Here is a 22,319-nt window from a genome sequence, read left to right as displayed (position 1 = left end):
AATTTGAGCTTTAACACCATTCCACCTGTTTGCATCTGTAGCCTAACATTATTGTAATTGCATAAATGTATAAAATTTATTTAAACTTTCGCATTGACTTGAGCAGTAATTTTCTCCCACGCCGACTCCCGTTCCTTCGCTGCTGCAGCCGTGTTATTCTTCTTCCTGAAAACAGCTTCAAATACGCTGTATGAGCGCATTAAAATATCCAACTCAAGAGGAGTAAAAAATGCAGACCTTTTCTTGTAGCTTGTTGCCATGGTGAATCGTGGTATCAGGGCTGTAGCTTGTTGCCATGGTGAATCGTGGTATCAGGGCTCCATTGATGACGGCATTTTAAAGTCGTGGTGCACGCGCTTAACTCAGAGTGAACAAACTCTGTGTTGATTGAACCGATTAAAATCACCTGTTCTGAAACCCGTAACCCAGAGTTTCCCATCTCAGAGTTACTCAACTCAGAGTTCAGGGTTAGGCTCAGAGTTTGTTGAACCTCCTTTCTGAAACGGACCCCTGTTCTTTTTTTCTAAACCCAACCAAGTGCTGTTAGCAAAACGCAACAGTGTGCGTTTGTTGTTGAACAAATGCAATCGTTGAGATATGATGTGCAAGGTATCCTGAGTGCATTGGCTGTTGACGTTATGAGATGCCGTGTCAACTTCAGCCTGTTACATGCATTGTCTGTTTCAAATCACACTTCTGTTTTCATAGGAAATGTAATGTTTGCATACACTCTACGTGTGCTATGTCAGTACAACACTACAAATTGAAGTTTTTATCTTCAAAAACAAACACGTGTTTAAGTTTTGCTAACACACACACCTAGTTGGGTTTAGGGAACAAAAGCACGTGGTTGGGTTCAGTAAAACAGAACAGGGTTTGGCTTCACAATCTTACGGGAGAGCAAACATTGGCCTCCCGGGTGAAAGTCAGTGGTTGTTGGACCCATCCACCACCCCTTCCACCACTTTAACTTTCACTGTTGTGATGCTGGACGCTGTTAAACAATAATGGTGACCGGCCATGTGTCATACCGATGTGAAAGGACAGCTTTTTTCGTTGGTGTCTGACCGACAGTTTTCAATGACTTCAGAGTGAGACCAGGTTGGAGGAAAAGTCAGAGAATCACCCAAGTCATTGCAATTCATCCTAAAGGGAGTGAGAAGGTGTACCATATTTTAAGGCAGTGCATCCAATAGATGTAGATTGATGTTGATTTTTCAGCCTGGACAAAAGTGGCGGCCCGACAGAACCGCACGTCATTGCTAGTTGATCCAAGTACTGGAGGTCTTGACTTATTTGAATGGCTTCTTTTGGCAAGTTTCTTGCCTCATAAATGTTGATCAGCTACATCTGATAACATCTACCTATAAGCCGCCAGAGGTGTTTGTTCTGTTTATCGTCCAATGTGATAAACGAACAACATGGACATCATAAAAAGAAAAAACTTGAGTTTGCACACAATGCCACTGTAAAAATGTTAATTTTCATCAGCCAACTTATCAACCTGGAAATGCCAACAGTGGTGTTAATTTCAAAACTGTATCTGCTCTATTGGCAAACACGTACACTTCAATGAACATTGTGATACAAGTGAAAACAATTCATGAACATTGACGTTTGCTTCTGATTCACTGAAAAATGCATCCATGGCCACATATTGGTCCACAGCACAGCAGCGATACCAGTGAAGAACACAATATTCCTAACAGATGAATTTTTTGACAAGGGGGCTTACTCCCTTTAATGTTAGAATGTGCACATTTCCCTGATGAATACTTCTATGTTCTCTAAATGAAGGCTTTATGTCATAATTCCCTGCCTGCAAAATAACATTTTATATCAAGCGCTATCATTTAGTGGCAGCTGTCACTATTTCATGTTCATTCAGCTTTTAACATCTGTCTAGTTAATGAGCCGAAATTGACCTTGTGTGTGTGTGTGTGTGTGTGTGTGTGTGTGTGTGTGTGTGTGTGTGTATGTGTGCTTATGCCTTTGTGTGTTGGTAATACAAAGCATGCCTGGGAAGATGGGAAGAACAAATACAATAGAATGATTAGACCTGTACACATAAAGCAAGGTAGCACGCAGGTAGCAGCATACAACATCATGCTATAGACCACAGGGTTTGTACGGAAAACCTGTATACATCTTGTAAGAGAAAAGTGCTTGTTACTGGAGTGCATCACATTTGACAAGGCCTCCCTGTGACACAAACAAGTTCAGGAGAGAAAAAAAGGAAGAATAAAAGGTAAGAGTTTGGAGGGGAAAGATAACATTCTGAGGAGAACTCCGTTAGTCAGGCAGGGCTTCATTATCATTCAAAGGTCTGCGAGGGCATGCAAAATTTCGCCATGTGTGATATTTAATGCCTGTGTTTGTGTTAGTGTGTGCAGTAAAATTTATTGTGAAGGTGTAAAAGGGGTCTTTAGGTTAAAAAGCAGGCGAGTGGAGTGTGTGTGGTTTTTCGGGGAGCTGTGAAGAAGGGTCATTGTCACAAGGCAAGAAAACAGAAGCAAGCCTCATGAAGCAGGTTTTAGGTCACTTCACCTCCAATTCAACCAGTTTTGTACATGGTATATAAATTCAACATTTTAATAGTGGCTCACTGTTTATACTGACCATCACCATCTATAAAAAGTACTTGTTGTTTTCGGCTATTGCACGTCATTAGAATCAAACATTTAAATCCATACACATGAATTATGAGAACCTAAAGTGCAACACACACTGCCGCCATACGCCGAGCGTCAAAACGCCCGCCTCCATTATATTCTATGAACCAACCCACACTGGCGCCACCGTAGTAACAACTCCGGTTGTTTCAAATTTTTAATAAGACGACTTTGATAAGAAACTCACCCGTGAAATCCAAGTTGTTGTTGCCTCAAAGTTTTTCCTCTTCTTCTTCCGTTACTAGCAGTTGGCAACCGTTGGCAACTAGTGTAGGTACAGCCACCTAGCGGGCTGGGGTGGGAAATACACGTCGACAGTGCCACTGCGCGCCGCTGCCAATGTGTGTTGGGGCGGCACTTGAAGGCCACAGCGCCACGCCTGCGGTGGTGTGTGTTGCACTTTACTGACAACAACAGATGATTCTGATTTTCTACAACCTGGGATTTTTTTGGTCAAAATTTTCTATTAGTTATAATGGTTGGTTAATATATTAAAATATATATTTATTTTAGTTTTAAAATTCAAATAGAAATTTCAAGAAAAACACCCTGTAGAACATGATGGAATTGAAAGGAAGTGGACCATTGCACTGCTTTGAAGAGAAGTACCTCACTGCTGCTGCTGCTGCTGCTGCTGCCAGTGGTCTCTAACACAGCATGAGCTAAAGCAGGACAGGATGGAGTACAATGGAGAAGCAAGATGGTGTAAATTCAAGATGAATCATGGTTTACAACCACAGACACCCATTTTAATATTTTGCTGAAGCCACAATGAAGCGGGCTTAAAATTATTTTTTTCAAAAAAAACATTTGAAATGCAAAGGAAAGAAAAGGACACATATTTTGAAATAAATTAGCTAAAATAATCAAAACCACTATGGTCCTTCATTCACCAAAAGGTGAACCTAAAACAGGTGACTTAACATCGTCTACTAATTGATGTAGGTACTGGTATGAAAATGGATGAGAAATGAATGAGCATATAGCATTAGCTCTTCTTCCCTAAGTTACACCACTATACCATGCCAGGAGGGAGCATACTATAATCTCATTGTCTATATGTACTGGAGATTTAAGTAGCCTATACTATGGCTGTCAGTGAGAAACAAACATAATTTGCGAAGGCCATCTATTAAATGTGACAATCGTGCCACATTACACAAAAAAAAGTCACCCTTAAGGTTCAGGATCTGTGCCATGTGCCCTGCTTTCAGAAAACTCTGGACATGAAGCAACATGTTATTTTTCACTGAATTTAAAACTGAATTCCAAAAAAGCTGAACACAAACTTAAATTAAAAGTACAATTAAGTACTGCTGCTGCTGAACATGGCAGGCAAAAGTTTGGGCACCCCTGGTCAAAATTTTGTATACTGTGAATAGTTAAGTAGAAGATGAACTGATCTCCAAAAGGCATGGCATTAAAGATGACACATTTCTTCAGTAGTTTAAGCAAGATTACCTTTTTATTCAATCCTTTACAGTTTGAAAATAACAAAAAAAGGTAAAGGGCCTAAATTAAAAGTTTGGGTTAATTGAATCCATTCTTCCCTCTACCTGTGAAATGTTCCCTGTGCCACTGGCTGCAAAACAAGCCCAAAGCATGATCGATCCAGGTGTTCATTTTATGAAATGCTGCTCCCTTTTTCTCCAAACATACATTTGCTTATTGCATCCAAAAAGTTCTATTTTAACTTCACATCACTCCACGGGATTTGTTTCCAAAATGCACCAGGCTTGTGGTGATATTCCTTTGCAAACTTCTGACACTGAATTTTGTAGTGAGGACACAGGGAAATTTTCTGCATAGTAGAACAATGCACCACCACTCTAGAGTCTGATAAATCTCCCTGCAGGTCTTTTGCAATCAAACTGGGATTTCATTTGCCTTTTTACCAATCCTCTCTCTTAAAGTTTTTTGGTCTTCCAGACCTCAACTTGACCTCCACAGTTCCTGTTAACTGCCATTTCTTAATTGCATAATTAGCTGAGGAAACAGCTACCTTAAAATCCTTTGATATCTTCTTATAGCCTTCTCTTCTTATAGCCTTTTCAGAGTGCTAGGCAGCTGTTTAGAGGAGCCCATGGCTGCTGACTGTTGGGACAAGGTTTGAGGAGTCAGAGTATTTATAAAGCTTTGAAATTTGCATCCCCTGGCCTTTCCTAACGATGATTGTGAATAAGCCATGGCTCCAACAAGCTAATTATGGTCTAAGACCCTGGTAAAAGTTGTCTGAGAGCTCAAATGTCTTGGGGTGCCCAAACTCTTGCATCGTCCTCCTTTTGATTTTTCACTCTAAAATTGTACAAAACAAAAATAGTACACTGATCTTGCTTAAAATATTGATGTCCATGATATCTTGAACTTCATGCTTTTTGGAGATCACTTTATCTTCTACTTACTTAACTATTCATGGTAAAAGACATTTTGATCATGGGTGACCAAACTTGCGATTGTATATGAAGGGGTCATGAGTTAAAAAAGTAAAGACATCCTCTTGTTGATAATATCAGTATTATATTAGCTGTAGCTGAAAGAACATGGTGCTTTTGCTAAGGGAATGAAATCAGGTATTTTGCAATCTAATAAGAAAACAATTCACATTATCTTGAAAAATACCTAAAAAATCTTAGCATTAACAAGAAACGGCACCTCATCTCCCTGGCGTGTTGATTTTAGGAGGCAATGTTGGGTCAACTGGATGCTACTGTTGTCAAACCAACAAATAGACCAAAAAATAGGACCTTTTATTGTAAAAGAAAGATGAGACTCGCCACATTGCTCATGATGTTGCTTTTATACCTGTGTGGCATTGCTGTGATAAACATGTTAACACTGTAAAAGTACCTTCTTCCTAATAGGACATAGCAGCAGCACATCATTTCTCTGCAAGGATAGGACTGGCTTTTATGTGTCAAATGTTTACTCACAGGATTATCACACACATACAACAACAACTCCATGTTAAAGTTGCAATCCTTTTTGGGTAAAGGAATAATTTATCATCAAAAAAACTCTTCTGTGCTAATGTTGACATGTCAACAATCAGTAACTGACATGGTTCCACACCAATCTCAAGAACTTCAAAGCTAAAATCCATGTAGGCCCTGTCTTTGTAAATGGATATTTTTCACTACGTTTGGGCCTCTCATCCACACACAAACAGAGTTTTAGATCACTAAAACAGATACTTTTCAATATGCCCTCTAAGGTGAAGACTTATCAAAACTCTGATATAATCTACTCAAATTACGCATGCCTACTGTTGTTTTGTGGAATGAGCCAACATTTGAAACAATAATGGCAGACTACTGGTTTGCTAATGTTTTGTTAGCACTGCTTGGTCTAATGACAACTTTACACTTGAACTCACCACTTCACGAATGAGCTGAGACATCTACCCACCCAGTGTATTTGCTCCACCTCAGTGTCCGGGCTTTAAAATCCACTAAAACCGTCAGTTTTGGATCAGGACCGGTCAAACCAGCAGGTGGTGTGACACTTTCCAGAGTGGGATTGTTGTTGATGAGGAGTGAAAGGAAAACTTTTACACATCCAGAGCATCACTCATATGTTTAAGTGAGCTTCTTCATTCTTAAATTGAACAGGAATCAGCCGTGATGAGATCGCCAGTAGGTGTTTTTAAAAAGGTACAGCTATTCTGTACACTTCAGAGATAGACAGCTAATGCCTGGACCACAGGCGGGCTCTGATGCTGCTCAGCTCCAGAACATCTAGAGAAAAGGAGTCTTGTGGCTCGCCTATTTTTGCGTGTAACACACATTTTCAGCAACAAATAGGCGAAAAATAAATAGGTAAACCACATAAATAGTAAATGTTTTGACACTCATATTGACATTGTATCATCTATTACTACACTTTCAATGTTTACATCTGTCACAGACATGAAAAACTATAAGTTTTGTATCAACACTCCCTATTTCCATTTCAAAATTGAAGTCCCCTGACAGTGTTTCTATGGACAGATTCCCTTCATTTGTAAACACACGGCTTTGTATTGTGAAATATTTGCAGGACCATGTTGTTGATAATGCAGTTGCTTGTATGGCTCCCTAAATATGTGGAGTACCTTTCAGTTATGGAAATACAGTAGTTGCAGCAGCAGGCAGCTCTGCAGTAGTGCTGCAGCAGCAATGTTGTCTGTGTGAACACTGCACACGTGAGCGCTTGGAGTCGTTTTAGGGTTCTAGTGTAGACAGAGATATTTTGTAAAATAACATTGTGTGGATGGAACTATTTTTCAAAATGGAGAGGAAAAATATCCGTTTACAAAAATATCTGGATATGTTTACACAGGGCCTTGGTCAGCAACCTTTACACAAATCAAGATCAACTATGGTGGCCATATGAAAGACCATTAGAGTCTTTTTTTTTAGTTTTTCTTATTTTTTTTTTAAAAAATGTTATTTTGTGTCAATTAACTACTATAAAATGAAAGGTCAAAAAAGTAAGGATTGTACCTTTAAGTGTTTCCATTGATAAGACCTATTAGAGGGATATATCCAGGTTCCACACACTGCAGCACCCACATGACACATGGAACAAGAATCCGGAGTCATTAATAACAGCATTATTAGACAAGGACAGGGACATTGTGTGAATTATTATCATGTAACAGCACAGCATTATAGCAAAAACATTAGTTTCACAGGCAAAAAAGAAACTGCATTTTCAAAAACACAATCATATACAGAATAACGTTCTTACGTATAAAAACAGAAAAACAAACATTTTAACCAATGTATAGCAGTTTTACTCCTCTGCTATCCAATAAGCATTCTGGTAGTGCTCTTCAGTGAAGAATAAAGAATCAAATTCTCCCAACATCACATGCATTAACATTAGTGGGCTAAATACTAACCTAGGTAACCTGACAGATCTACAAAAGGTGAATGAACTTGCATGTGATTGCCAGAGAAATGGTTACTTTATTCAGTGATCTGCACTCACATGTCTTCATCAGAGCTGTGAAATAAACTGTGTGATAAAAATAGATTGGGAAACATGATGTGATGTGAGAGTTCATTTTTTAAATTTCCTTATTTACATTTGAACCATTTCCCTTCACAACCTGGTCTAAGTCATGTTTTTTTTAGCATTAGTTTGATTGCATAGTTTTTTACTGTAGCTCTGGTAATCAAATTGACGTAATCTCCCTAGATGTAAAATAATCCAATCCAATTATTGTCCCACACTGACTGCAACGTGCTCACCAGTAGAGATAGTAGAAAAAGGAGAGGACGAAGAAGGACAGCTTGCACCAGGCCTCCTTTAGGCAGAATTTGAGTGTGTCGCCATTCATCACGGATGCTGGGTCGTAGAGCAGCTCCTTAGTGTCCGTCGGGGAATGGAAGTACCTACCACAGAGGGCAAAGACGACATCGCGGGTAGTTGACCCGTTCCAGACCCCCGGGGAGAGGGGGGACGCAGGGAGGTATGGAGGAAGGCGGGGAGAGAATGGAAGGAAATGGGGAAGGAGATAGTATGGAAAAAGATGGCACGATGAGTTAGGGGAGCACCATCATGCGGCAGACATGGGTGAAATAGATGAATCTGTGGAAAGTGACTGTTTGACTGTCCACAGTTAAGCAACTGTAACTAGGCACAGCAGACCTGCCAAGCTTTGGATTTCTCCACATTCTTCAGTAGGGTGCATAGTAAAAGTCAAAGGAATTGATTAAATAAAATCTGTTTTAATGTTAGCTGCAAATGTTAGCATGCTTATGACCTTTTGTAAAAAAAAACTAGCATTACTTTTAAATCTTAGTAGCACAGCTAAATATCTTTAACTGTGGGGCTACAGGTTATGTTAGAAAAAGCTTCATCCATGGCCAACAGATCCATTGTGAGAGCCAGATTGCTAGTGTTTCAGGATTTAGGACAGGGGCAGGCAACCTGTGGCTCCCGAGTCACATGATGCTCTTTCACCCCTCTCCAGTGGCTCCCTTTGGCTTTGGCAAAATTATATAGAAATTAATAACGGCTACTTTTTAAAATTTCATTTTTTACTGTCGTAAGCCTTAAGTGATTCTTAGATTCTCAATTGTAAAAATGTGTAGCCATTACACAGAATTAAAAAATGTTTTTACATTTCATCAACTAAATGTTCGTCATATGGCCTATCACCTTTTCCTTTGAATTTTGCTGAACCTCAGTGGTGGTGGTTTATCTTGGATCTCTCTAGCTAAACTAAGCATGGATTCCCAATTGGAAAAAAAAAAGTCTTAGCGGACAATAGATAATTTAACAGTGCGTGGACATATTTGTTTGCTTTCACTGCCAACCCAAAAAGTCTGAGTACCAAACAATCATAAATAGCCCACTGCGGAGTAGCCACCTCATGGTAAAACATATTAGTTAATGCTCATTGAGACCTATGTTGATGGGTGATTTTAGACTGTTACCTTCATTATAAGGCTCAAATATTTTTTGCGGCTCCAGGCAGATTATTTTAGATTTTGTTTTGTTTTTTTCAGATTTATTTCCTTGTTTTATTTTGAAAAGCAAAGGTATACACGTATGTCCTGGCACAAAAAAATGCCCACCAATGAATGATTAGAGAAAAGTTAAATCAAACATTGATTGAAGAAATTACTTCAAGGTATTAATCATAAGATCAAATCAGGAGTGAATGAATACTATTTTTTCTTCATTTATTCATTCAATCTTAAGGCTACTTAAATTAAATTTTGGTCAAATTGTGTGCAGAACTGAAAGAGTATATTGGTGTCAACTCTCAGTTTTCTAATCATACCCAATTTATGCAATTCCAACTGTTGACTGTTGAGGGACCCCAGTATGCAGAGATATTTAAATACACCATTTTGAAAATGTCAGTGTACCTATTTCCTACACTGAAATTAAGCATACCTTTGGAGCATTATTTGTCCCCCCCATCCACCAATGGATGCCTTAGGTCCTTTAATTTAGTATGATACCTGTGTCTTCACTGTAGCTTTAAAACTGAGCCCGATACAGCAGGTTTTGCTAAAAATTACTTTGCTTCACTCCTCACCTTCAGCTCTGCCTGTCATACCTGCTGCCTCTTCACATTTTTTTGCCAGACATTTGTCTTCTGCTTTTCTGCTCCTTTCATTTTCTTGTTCTTTCTGTACCCTGACTTTTTCTTTAGGAGCCCCTGATTTTTGCTGAGACATTCTGACTTGGCTTATCAGGCTGCAGTCCAGCTTGTATTGTCAGTGATTTAAGTCAGTAAATAAATTGTTGTACGTGATCCCATTTAAGGGTCAACCATAAACCTTTTCATGAGCCTCCCTTGGCCTCAGGACGGGGTCATTTATCGCTGCTCTTTATTTCCTAGCAGCAGCACTCAACATATACTCATTCGGTTGCATAAACCTTTGGGGAAAAATCAAGTAGCTAGCTTTGAGTTTTTATCCAGCAGTCGTTTCAGGTTTTTTTTTTTTTCACAGATATCACTGTCTGCTCATGTATGTTTGCCTGGGAAGGCACCAAGGAAGAATGCAATATTTTCAGAAAGAAAGAAGGACGAAGCAGGCTTTGTAAATTGTAAATTGATTTTTTTCTTTTTTTTTTGTCATTACAGGCAAAAAGTAGACATCGGTTGCATCACAAAAGTAACTCTAGATAACAGGGGAAAAAATAATGTTTCAATTTTTCCCCAAGGATTGCGTATGGAATACTTTGACTAGTGATGTCATGAGAACCGATACTCGCGATACCTTTCGACTCCATGATGAAAAAAACCCGGCGATACTCATTTATTTGAAAAACTGGAAGAACCGATACCAGCGTAAGAATAGGTGCTATGACTCTCCCGGAACTGATGGGGGCAGTATACGTCATATAGCATTACAGTCCATGCCTACATTCAGAGCAAGGGGCTGACGAGGAAGAGGAGAGAGCGGCTGCCTGCTAAAGCCCACATTCAGAACCAGTCACCAGTCACAATATATGCAGTTTTAAACACCACTTTGTCTGTTTATTAATTGCTTTTAACTTGTTCCGAATTGCTTCTGAACCATCCGTGCTGTGTTTTGGTCCATGCTGGACGGAGCCTTGTACACCAGACATCTCCCTCTCTCCCCCAGCCCCTCCCCCTGGGAGAAAGTCCGGAGGTCTCCCATGAGCCCAGCCAACACTCCATTAAATGTCATACAGCTCATCAAAAAATATCCCAATTAAAATCAGCAGCATAATAAGCATTTATGTTCCATGTTATTTTGTTTAATTTCAACAACACAGAGAGCAACTTGAACCAACTACCATGGAAACAATGCCAATGTAAAGTCAATTAGGATCCTTTGTCGTGGTGGACACACGGATTCCCTGATTCAACAATGTCCTGTATACACACAAAAACATGAAAGGGTTCTTGATATTAAACAGGAAATATATTCCTCTGTTATAATTTCCCACCAATAATAAAAATTATAATATGATAGTTTGGCTGTATTAGATATTTGATATATTCAATCGATTTAGTTTTTTACAACACTATTTGACAACTCTCCAAAAAATAAAATATCTGAAATTCACCATCATCCTTACTTTTTCTTAACATATTTTATCTAGGTGCAGTGTCATTACTAGTTCGGCTTTACTAGACATTTGATATATTCAGTAGATGTATCTTTTTACGACTCTATTTTACAACTCTATTTTACAAGCCGCAAAAACCTACCATCCCAAAAATGCTGTTTCTAGTGTATTAGCTAAAATAGGGGTCCTAGGGAATTGTAGTTTTTAAAAAATATAAGTGTTTTTCCTAGATTTGGAAGTTGTAAATACTGAATTGAGAGTACACTGTGGACTTTAAGGGGATGGTAACCACACTTGTGTAATCAGATTTTAAATATCTAATTTCTAAATGGGTGAAAATTAATTTTATCCATATTTTACCCATATCTGACAGCACCCCCAGTTGTTGACTATACTCACATGATAGTTGAGGTCAAGAGCTCTCTATAACAGTCGGTCCCATGTCTGTACCCCCTTTTGTTGCAGAGTTGTACGCCTGCAAACATTCACTGAGGTCAAAGTTCAAAGGTCAATGGCTCAAAGCAGGAGCCATGTAGAATCTTCATACTGACATATGTTACTCTGTAGGTTGAGACCTTCCCAATGATGTATTTGGTTCAGCTCTACGACAAAGTTTATTTATTTATTATTTTTTGGACACAAGCCATGTCAGGTCTAGTTTCAGAGAGCACTTTGAAGGCCCAGTGTATAAAATGATTTTTGTTTGTTTCTTTGCTTGTTTCTTCTTTTTTACTGTAGATAGTTACTAAAATGAGTCATCCTCAGAGAATACAATACTACTAAAAAGTAAACCAAAAATAACAATAATTAAATAAACAAAAACAATATTAAAATTATACTGAAATTTTAAAATCTATTTACAGAGTGGAATGGTAGCCTAATAGTAACTTAGATACAATTTATTATTGTTTAGACACTTTATTATTGCTTAGATACTATTTAGCCTGTTATTGTATTTACTTTTAGCATGCTCTACTTTTATCTACTGTGGGTTATATGTTTTAATTTATTTAATAACGAATTTATTTTATGTTAGGCCTACATCTTAATATTTTATGTCATTTATCATAGTTTAGTTCTTAACTCCAGTGTTTCCTCAGTGGGATCCGTCTGCACCGGGGGGCGAACGCTGGTTCTGTGGCACTGGCTTGGGGTCCGCTCTCCCGTGGTGGAGTGGAGCGTGGCCGGTTTGCCGGGGGTGGCGGCCGCCTCCTGGTGCAGACGGCTCCATGTGATGGTGTTTCCCCTCTGTTTCTTCTGTGCTCAGCCTTATTTTTTTCCTTCTTATTTATTTATTTTTTTATTTATTAGTGGCGTTTGGATACGATTACGGCAGATGGACGGCAATTTGAAATGGAATGAAGCCCACAAACGGCAGACAGTAGCTACAAAACAGTAGTGGAACGCGCTCCATCCGCCCACAGTACAATGCTCTTAAAGCCCTACGCTATCAAAAGCTGGCAAGATACATTTATTTTATTTTATGGCCTTGACATTAACCTGTCATATTGTTGAGTTATCAAGGACACTTCCGCGTTTTTGTGTGTATACAGGAATGTTAGATAGATATCATTGAGGAAAACGAGGTTGACGTGACGTTGTTTAATCAGGGAATCCGTGTGTCCACCACGACAATGGATCCTAATTGACTTTACATTGGCATTGTTTCTGTGGTACCGGCACATAATTTTAACTCGTTACGTGCTGCCACCATGGAATGCGGTGTTAAGAGGTCATGGTCATTTCACGTATTTCTTTGAGATCAGGTTGCTCTAGCATTAGTTTTTTGGCACAGGGATGTTGTATGTAGCCACCAAGTGCATATTGAAGACCCCTTTTACAGGGTTCATTACAGGTAATTAATTCATAACAAGTAGTTTTTAATCAGCTCACAGAGTTAATGTTAGTTAGCAAACTAGAACTGCTAAAAACCCCTTTAGACAATGAAACTGATGGTCACCTGCTAGAAATGAGACTTTGATTTTGCCACTGTTATCACTGTGAACTGCATGTGTGCCATGTTAAAAAGGAAAGCTTGACACATGTAACAGTACGTAAGGAACACCCTCTTCATCCACTTACTTTCTGCAAGGATGTTCTAATATGAAGCATTGGATTTGATTCAGTTGGGGAGCAACATGTTAAAGTTTCCAATGAGATGGACAAAGTATGATTAAATATTTGAATGGATATGCAATTAGGGCCTGTATTTTCACCCAAGTCAGTTATGTGGTTCTAAAGGTATCAGTGCTGGGGTTTGTTTTAAGTTTCTAAATCCAGTCAGCTCAGTTAGTGAATTACATCTCCATCTGCTGTGCAGAAAAATCTGCCAAACAATGATTTTTAATAAAAGAAAAGAATTGTCAATGAAACATTTTCTGTTGTTTCAAATTACAACCATCAATCACTTGCTGACTGATTGAAAACCTGAAGAAAAAAATTCCAACCTATAATAGAAACTGCACATGTAATTGCTCAGCTTTCAGCATAACCAATATTTGCAAACATTAACAGCTCTCTTTAAAGCTGTATAAAGTGAAGATGTGCAATGTCACCAAAAGAAAAAACCTGGCAGTGATTAATAGCAGAGTGGGTTTAGGGAATTTTGTGAAATTGGGAAATTTTTCCTGGAGTTTTGACACCCCAGTGAGACTTATTTCAGCAGGGCTGTTATACCCATGGAACAAAAAATATGTCACACAGAAAATGAGTACTCAAGAGCCCCCTTTCCACCAAACACTTTCAGTATGGAACTAAAAGTAACCCCGCAGACATAAGCGGGATTTATAATACTACTACTAGCCTACTCATGTCACCTATGTCATTGTAAGTATTTTTACTTGTGCAGTGGTGTGACTGTGTCACTGCAGTTACAGCTCCAAAATGCTAGTCTGTGGTGGAGGTTTTTGCGAAGTGCTGTAACGTTTGGTTGATTCACACACACCCAAAACACACATTAAATATGGCTTAATACAGACAATTTCAAACACAAGTACACAAATTGGCTTCACTATAACTCGCAGCATTCCCAGACAAACACTTGTGTTAATCCGGATACATTTTCCCCACAAATATTACATGCTAATCTCATTAGCACAAGCCTATGGCATTTTACATTATATGGATTAGCCTAGCGGCCTGCGATCTTTCCCGCTTCTCATATAAAGCCAGGGACAACAGCAACATTTAACAAAGGTAACGGCACACAATTTGGCTCCAAACGGCACACAATTTGGCTCCATTACAACTCACAAGATTCACCGACAAAACAACTGTCACACTAAAAACATTTTCCAAACAAATACAAAATGCTAACGTTATTAGTGCCAGCCTATGGCATTTTACATTGTTTAAATAAGCCTAGCAACGAGGAGAGATTTCCTCTTCTTTTATAAAATCTGGATAAGCAACAGACAGGAGGTCTGCGTCACCGTGACTCATAGTTACATTTCTGGGGAGGTGCAAGTCAGGCTACGGTGTAGTCTCTACATTGACGTGAAGCATACGCCGTAGCTGCAGCGTCGATTCAACGCAGAAGTTTAAATTCCCAAATAGTCCACAGGAATGATGCCTCACAACACTTTTTTTTGCTCCAAGTGAAGATTAGAATATATGCTGTTCACATAATCCAATTGAAATTAATATATATTTTTAAACTCTTGAAGATCCACTCATTATTCAAAGTGTATGTCATCCAAGAGAGACAATAAAAACTAATAGTCAAATTTTCATATTGAAATTTAAGGTGTGTTGATGGATTCACAGCGTCAACTCATGCACTGAGTAATATTAAGTAAGTAAATGTTCCACCTTTAAAGTTGCCAATAGTCGGCCCAGTGAATAGAGATATTTTTTTTTCAGTCTACAGCTGCTGCCAGATGCAGCAAAAACATCCTTTCATGTTATAGTTATAGTTTGCTGACATATGTAATACTTGCCACAGTATGAACAATGGTTACATAAGCTTCAAAACCAGCCATAACTCAGCCCTGAGCAAGAGTGGCCGTCCTCTATTGACCAATCAATGGACTGCAGTGTTTCTAGCTCCACCCTTTAGTACCAGATCTGTGTGCTTGGTACTCCAACAGACGGGTGACCAAAAATTGGGACAGTTTGGAATGGTTCTATGGGTACCATCCACAACTCCTCACATCCAGGTTAGAGCAACGCCGGCGTCTGGACTGTTGACTGCTGCTTCTGTCCCGGACCGTGTCTAACGTTTCGTGTGCTCGTCTTTTGTTTTATCTCCGCGTCTCTGTTACTTTACCTGTTTAAGTAAGTCTCCGTGCTTCTCCAGCCCACCGTGCATCTCTCCAGTTCCGCTCTGTTCCCACTCATCTGTTCCCTTACTCCTGGACTATTAGCTACGTTAGCCAGCTAGCTAACAGCTGGCTAAACTTCACCCCCACTGGATCCATCTGTCTCCCGGCTTCGAGCGTGTGGATCGCTCGCTCTGGGCTCGGGTGAGTACGTTGTGTGTTTGTGGTGGTGATTGTGCCAACCCAGACCGACCTGTTGCGTGCCTCACCGACAACACTAGCCCAGCTGTCTGGCTATCCAGCTGACGTTCTCGGGGGGAGCCTCCACTCCCTGCCAGCTCGTCTGCTGTAGCCTAGCTGAGTGCCGACATGGCACAGCGGGGCTTGCCTGCCGCGTGGGTACGGTCTGGGGCAACCAACATCACTCACTTCACCAACTTCAACACCTGGTCCACTGCTGCTTCCACACAACTCCCTGCCTACCAGCTTCTAGCTAATCAGCTGCTAGCCACTGCTAACATACTACCCGGACTACTCTCATCTGCTGTCACGTCTCATCTCCCCCTTGGATTATCACTCCTGCTACTCCAGGCTACTATTCCACCAACTTCTCGCCCACTCACCTACACTCCTGCTGACCTTCACCGTCTCAACAACAACCACCGTCTCCCTGCTGCTGCTGCCACCGCAGCTAGCAAAGCTGGGATCCTTCGCCGACGCCGCTACATCCACCGAGGTTCTGGTCCCTCTCGAAACCGACACTTCCCTGATGGCTCACCTATCCCCTCACTCTGGACTAACTCTCGCCCCCCGTCACCCCCACCTACCGCACTGCCAACCCCAACAACCTCCGTCTCCCCCCCCCCTGCTCCCCCATCCATCTCCCTCGCACTGCTGAACTGTCGCTCCCTCTCCAACAAATCACCTGTTTTATCTGAACTGCTACTGGACAATAACATTGACCTGCTTCTCCTCTGTGAAACATGGCAACAGCCCCTGGACTTCTACGCTCTCAATCAAGCCACTCCCTCCAACTACAGCTACATTGCCAAACCCCGCCTCTCCGGGCGAGGGGGAGGTGTTGCTGTTCTTCACAAACAATCCCTACCCATCACTGAACTGAACCTCAACCTCCCATCTATCTCATCCTTCGAACACCTCGCCTTCTCCCTCCCCAACTCTATCACCACTGTTCTAATCTACCGTCCCCCGAAGCCACACCCCTCTTTTCTCTCTGAACTGTCTGAACTCCTCACTATTGCATCCTCTCTCTCTTCCCGCCTCCTGCTTACCGGTGACTTCAACATCCACATTGACCAGCCCAACGCCCCACTGACGTCTGACTTCCTCTCTCTCCTTGACTGCTTCCACCTTACCCAACACATCGACTTCCCCACCCATACCAAAGGCCACACTCTGGACATAGTTTGCTCCTCCTTCCTACCCATCTCTAACCCCCATCCCCTCCCCTTCCCACTCTCTGATCATCTCTGCATCCTCTTCTCCGCCCCTCTACCCTCACCCCACAATCCCAAAAAACGCACCTTCTCCTACCGCAACATCAAGGCAGTCAACCCACCCACGCTCTCCCAGCTCATTTCCTCTGCCTTCCCCCCTGACTCTGCCCCCTCCTCCCCTGACGACTATGCCATCATGCTTAACTCCATCCTTTCTGACTCCCTCGACTCCCTAGCCCCCTGGAAAACCTCCTCTGTCTCATTCACCAACCCCGCCCCCTGGTACACCCCGGAACTCCGCACCATGAAACAGACTGGCCGTCAACTCGAACGACTATACAAACGAACCCGCCTCACCGTTCATGCCGAAGCCTACAAACAACACATCTCCTACCATGATGCTCTCCAAGCTGCCAAATCCGCCCACTTTTCCACCCTCATCAACAGCACCAACCGGAACCCCTGCATCCTGTTCTCCACCGTCAACAAACTGCTCCAACCACCGGACATCAATCCACCCTCCTCCCCTGACCTCTGCAACTCTTTCCTCCTCGCCTTCAACAATAAAATCTCCCAAATCAACAGCTCCCTGACTGCCACCATCAGCAACTCGACCCCCACCACTCCCGCCCTTCTCTCCTCTCACTGCCTTCTCCCCTGTCGACTCCTCCCACATCCTAGACGTCATCACTGCGTCCAAAACCACCACCTGCTCTCTCGACCCCCTCCCAACGACCCTAACTAAGGCCTGCCTCCCTGTTCTCATCCCCCACCTCACCACCCTTTTCAACCAGTCTCTATCCCTTGGTCATGTTCCCTCTGTCTACAAACTTGCCTCCATCACCCCCATCCTCAAAAAGCCCACCCTTGACCCAGCCAACCTCTCCAATTACCGCCCCATCTCCAACTTGCCGTTCTTCTCCAAAACTCTGGAACGCATTGTCGCCGCTCAACTCCACACCCACCTCCAGTCAAACAACCTCTACGAACCCCTTCAGTCTGGTTTCCGCCCACTTCACAGTACTGAAACAGCCCTTGTCAAAGTCATCAACGATCTCCTCACCTCTGCAGACTCCGGTGCCCTCAACATCCTGTTACTACTTGACCTCAGCGCAGCCTTTGACACAGTGAACCATTCCATCCTCCTACAAAGGCTGCGCCAACAGGGTGTTGAGGGCACTGCACTCGACTGGCTCACCTCCTACCTCACCGACAGGCAACAGTTCGTCTCCCTCTCTGGCCACACATCCACCCTCTCCCCAGTTACGCAGGGGGTCCCTCAGGGCTCAGTCCTTGGCCCCCTCCTCTTCATCTGCTACCTCTTCCCCCTTGGTCACATCATCCGCAAACTCAACCTGGACTTCCACTGTTACGCTGACGACACCCAGATCTACATCACCACCAAACCCACCCAAAACCCTCCCCTCACCCACATCGAAACCTGCATCTCTACAATACAAACATGGCTGACTCACAACTTCCTCAAACTCAACAGTGACAAAACAGAGCTCCTCCTCATAGGCACCAAATCCACTCTCAACAAAACTGGACCCATCTCACTCACTATCGACACCTCGACCATCACCCCCTCCCCCCTGGCACGCAATCTTGGCGTTATCCTGGACCCCACCCTCTCCTTTGATCACCATGTCAGCTCCATCGTCAAGACCTCCTACTTCCACCTCCGCCGCATCGCCAAAATCAGACACTGCCTCTCTCCCCCTGCTGCTGAACCCCTCATCCACGCCTTCATCTCCTCCTGCCTCGACTATTGCAACTCCCTCCTCACTGGCATCACCTCCCATTCCCTCCATAGACTCCAAATGGTTCAAAACTCTGCTGCCCGCCTCCTTACCCACACCCGGTCCCGTGAACACATCACTCCCGTTCACCACTCCCTCCACTGGCTCCCCATCACACAACGCATCAACTTTAAAATCCTCCTCCTTTCAAACCTTTCAAAGCTCTTCACCACCTGGCCCCCCCCTACCTGTCTGACCTTCTCATCCACCACCGCCCCTCCCGAGCCCTCCGATCTTCCTACACTCTCACCCTGACTGCACCATCATCCAGACTGAAAACCTTTGGCGACAGAGCCTTCTCCAGAACAGCACCTCGACTTTGGAACTCCCTCCCCCAACCTGTTCGCCACTCTCCCTCACTTCCCATACTCAAATCCCGCCTGAAAACCTACCTCTTCTCCCAAGCCTTCGACCTCCCCTACCGCCAAACCACCTCCACCCCACTGACTGTTCCTATACCGCCTGTGTCACATCCCATCATTTCTTTTGTTCACTATGTTGTCTTCTGCTTGTTCCCCCGTCTGTCACTACCCCTTTTGTGTTACTATGTAAGCGTCTTTGGGTCATTGAAAAGCGCTATACAAATTAAATGTATTATTATTATTATTATTATTAACTCTTCACAGTGGAAACAGAGAAAATATGTACCAAACTGAACTGAACCATACCAGACTGCTTGGCTGAAATGGAGCTATTGAGAGTCACCATGAGAAAACACACAAAAGGAATTTCAGCTGCTGCCTGTTGCCTTTAGAGAGAGCTGTTCATGTACTGGGACATGATTGTCTCGATATTTTTAATGGGAGAAGTTTGCCTGTAATTGACCCCACAGCTGACACAAATGAACAGGATTCTGTAAGAATGGATGACTGGATATTAATGTAACAGACCACTTGCACTAATATAGCTGACTGCTGGTTTTTAGTCATTTAGTCCACAGAGCCCATCACAGAGAATATACATTTTCCAATCATGTTTTGCAGGGTATGATGGGTAATGCAATTCAACCAGGAAGCTGCCATCATTATGCAGCCATAAAAGTGGCTAATGGATAGTGTATGCATGTCCATACATACAGTATGGACATGCATAAACTATCCATTAGCAGTAATTCATGTACATTGGTTGTTCACAACCATGAAATGACCAGACATGTGGTTGTCATTGACAAATTACAATGTACATTCATATTTCTTATGGTCAGTTGACAAGTCATGCATGGATGAAATCTTCAATAATGCACCTGAAAATGAATCTTCATGTATTTGGAGTGTGACATAAGGGTTTTGTAACACTTGATGTAATTCCCATGTAGTTCAACAAAATATACATGCACACAGGACTGATGATGAGGTTAAGGAGGATAGCTAATAGTTTACTTCTAAAATTAGTAAATAAAATGCTGTTAACAATAACAAATAGCTTTTTGTCATAGACATATAGAGATGTTCAATGCGGACATATCACACACACACACACACACACACACACACACACACACACACACACACACACAGAAGAGAAAGAGAGAGACTTTGAGAAGGATTCAGCTGACAAAGCATTTCAAGAAACTACGCTCTTAGAATTTCCCTCTATACCCTCACACACATATTTTAAGAGTTTTTAGTCTGGCAAAAACATTCTTTTAATAAACAATGAAATATGCCCCATGAACGGACCAGTCAGTTACATAATTTCAGACACTGAGCCACTTTAAACACAGCTAGTGATGGTTTCCTCTCCTGCCTTACGGTCAGTGGAGCCATCAGGATTGCCCTGTACACCAGAGTGACCGCTGATGCAGGCCTCACAGGGCCCAAACTTGATTATTTAAAGGATATGATCACATTTATTTAACTGTCTATACACACTCACATAACCATTGAAACAGCTTTTGCTTTCTGCCGACAGTGCCCGTCCATGGCATAGACAGTACAGGCAAATGCTAAGGACACTGTCATCCATAGAGGGTGCCACAAAAATTCAAAATGTTCACCTTTCACTAATTTTTACTAATACTATTACTACTACTATTATTTTGAAATTTTACATAAGGCCACAACTACATAACTACATAGCAAAGCCTACTTAATAATAGGGAGGCCTGTTTTTCTGGTTTCCTGCCACTCCCCTGGCCCCCTCCCCAGCTCGTTACACTTTACCTGCTCTGCGTGCAAGATGGGCAAGTTATCCAATGCCATCGGGATTCACATGATTGTTATAACATCAAAACGACAAAAGCTCTCTGGTGCCCACTCAACTACCACTACACTACTGAGAGGACTGGATGTTGAGAGAAAGAACAACAAACAAATCTGTGTTAAAATTAGCAGGAGGAGAGCTTGTTATCATTACCTTGAAGCAGCTGGTGGCCGCAACCAACAGCTCACAAAGATTGCATTGATTTACGTTGTGAAGCGTTCAAGCCCTATTCAGTAAAAATTTGTATTGAGCAAAGGTAAATTATAATGTTCACATGATACAGTATGTTTACGTAATGTAATCTTGTAAAATATAGAACCCTGAGAATCTTGAATAAATACAGCTGTCTGAAGGAGAAATGTGTTGATGTTTTCATAGCACTATAAAATAGATATTACAGAGGAAATTATGATGTATCATATATAGTAAAAAAGTTTTTTTGCTTATTTTTTAAAGATGTTTTTCATGTAAAAGAAGGTAATGTTTAATGTTGTTTTATAAATGTGTATTATTTAATTTCAATTCAAAGGTCATGGGTGCAGATCTGATGACAAGTTTGGGGGGTACACAATCAGTTGTGATTTTTTTTTTTTATTGCACGCGTGCAAATCATGCCCACGGAGTGCTTGAGATTGCCAGCATATTTCATGATTTCATAGAGGCTCATCACCATCACCAAGTCGTTCAAAAAGCACTTCACAGAAAATCATATGCTTACCTTTGCTGTTTATTTATCTTAAACAGCCAATAGTACATGGAGCCAGCCATCACTCTCCTTTTCACTGCTTTGCTGTTAGTTAATGCTACTTCTAGTTTCATAACAGGCATGTTATGTCCACTCACGTTCTCATCTCTCACCTCTCACAGATTCCCAATTCTCCTCATCATCTTCCCTTTCTCCCAGTATATGGGACTACTTAAGGTGTGTTCACACCGGACCTGTTTATTTTTTCGCTGTTGCTCGGTTCGCCCCTTTGATATCGCTTCATCGCTCAGTTGCAATCGCTCGTCAAATGTGGCAGAAATCAAGAGACTCGCTTTTTCGCTTTAATGACATCATTGAAGCGATCAGGGAATTTCAGGGAGGGGAGGGGGTGGGGGTTCTTGACTGTCATGTTATGTCAGCTTCATTAAAAGTATAGCTGCAAATTAAAAGCAACAATAGATGTAAAAACACACAGACACAATACATCTGTGATTAGTCCCCTAATTTAATTTTAACAATTTTTTCAATCTTCTCCAATTTCTCGTTTCATTTTATGGAAGTGATCAATGTAAGTGCACTTGTCCTAGAGCCGCCACAACGGTTTTTATAATGCAAATAACTCTGTTTAGATAAAACCTACAAGCTTCTCTTCCTATGACTTCTCCTAAAAATGTGTC

At 41.7% G+C, this 22,319-nt stretch overlaps 1 protein-coding gene across 7 annotated transcripts in view; it reads right to left on the bottom strand.

Moving 5' to 3' along the window:
- The window catches only part of cnih3 (cornichon family AMPA receptor auxiliary protein 3), a 304,251-nt gene that overhangs the window by 7,696 nt on the left and 274,236 nt on the right, over window positions 1-22,319 (bottom strand). For 2 of the 7 annotated variants that reach the window (XR_007570846.1, XR_007570845.1), the window contains 3 exons: window positions 7,907-8,054; window positions 7,154-7,209; window positions 3,282-3,334 (listed from right to left, as the gene is read on the bottom strand). Coding sequence is in view for 5 of the 7 variants with exons in the window: in XM_050058884.1 (XP_049914841.1) it covers window positions 7,182-7,209; window positions 7,907-8,054 (176 nt within the window). In the remaining 2 variants the exon portion in view is untranslated. The remainder of the gene's footprint in view (window positions 1-3,281; window positions 3,335-7,153; window positions 7,210-7,906; window positions 8,055-22,319) is intronic. The other 5 variants (XM_050058886.1, XM_050058882.1, XM_050058885.1 and 2 more) reach the window with 3 other exon arrangements.

This window comes from Epinephelus moara, chromosome 12, assembly GCF_006386435.1.
Source record: "Epinephelus moara isolate mb chromosome 12, YSFRI_EMoa_1.0, whole genome shotgun sequence".
Lineage (NCBI taxonomy): Eukaryota > Metazoa > Chordata > Actinopteri > Perciformes > Serranidae > Epinephelus > Epinephelus moara.
The sequence above is the reverse complement of the archived record's forward strand: the minus strand, read 5'-3'. Positions and strand labels throughout refer to the sequence as shown.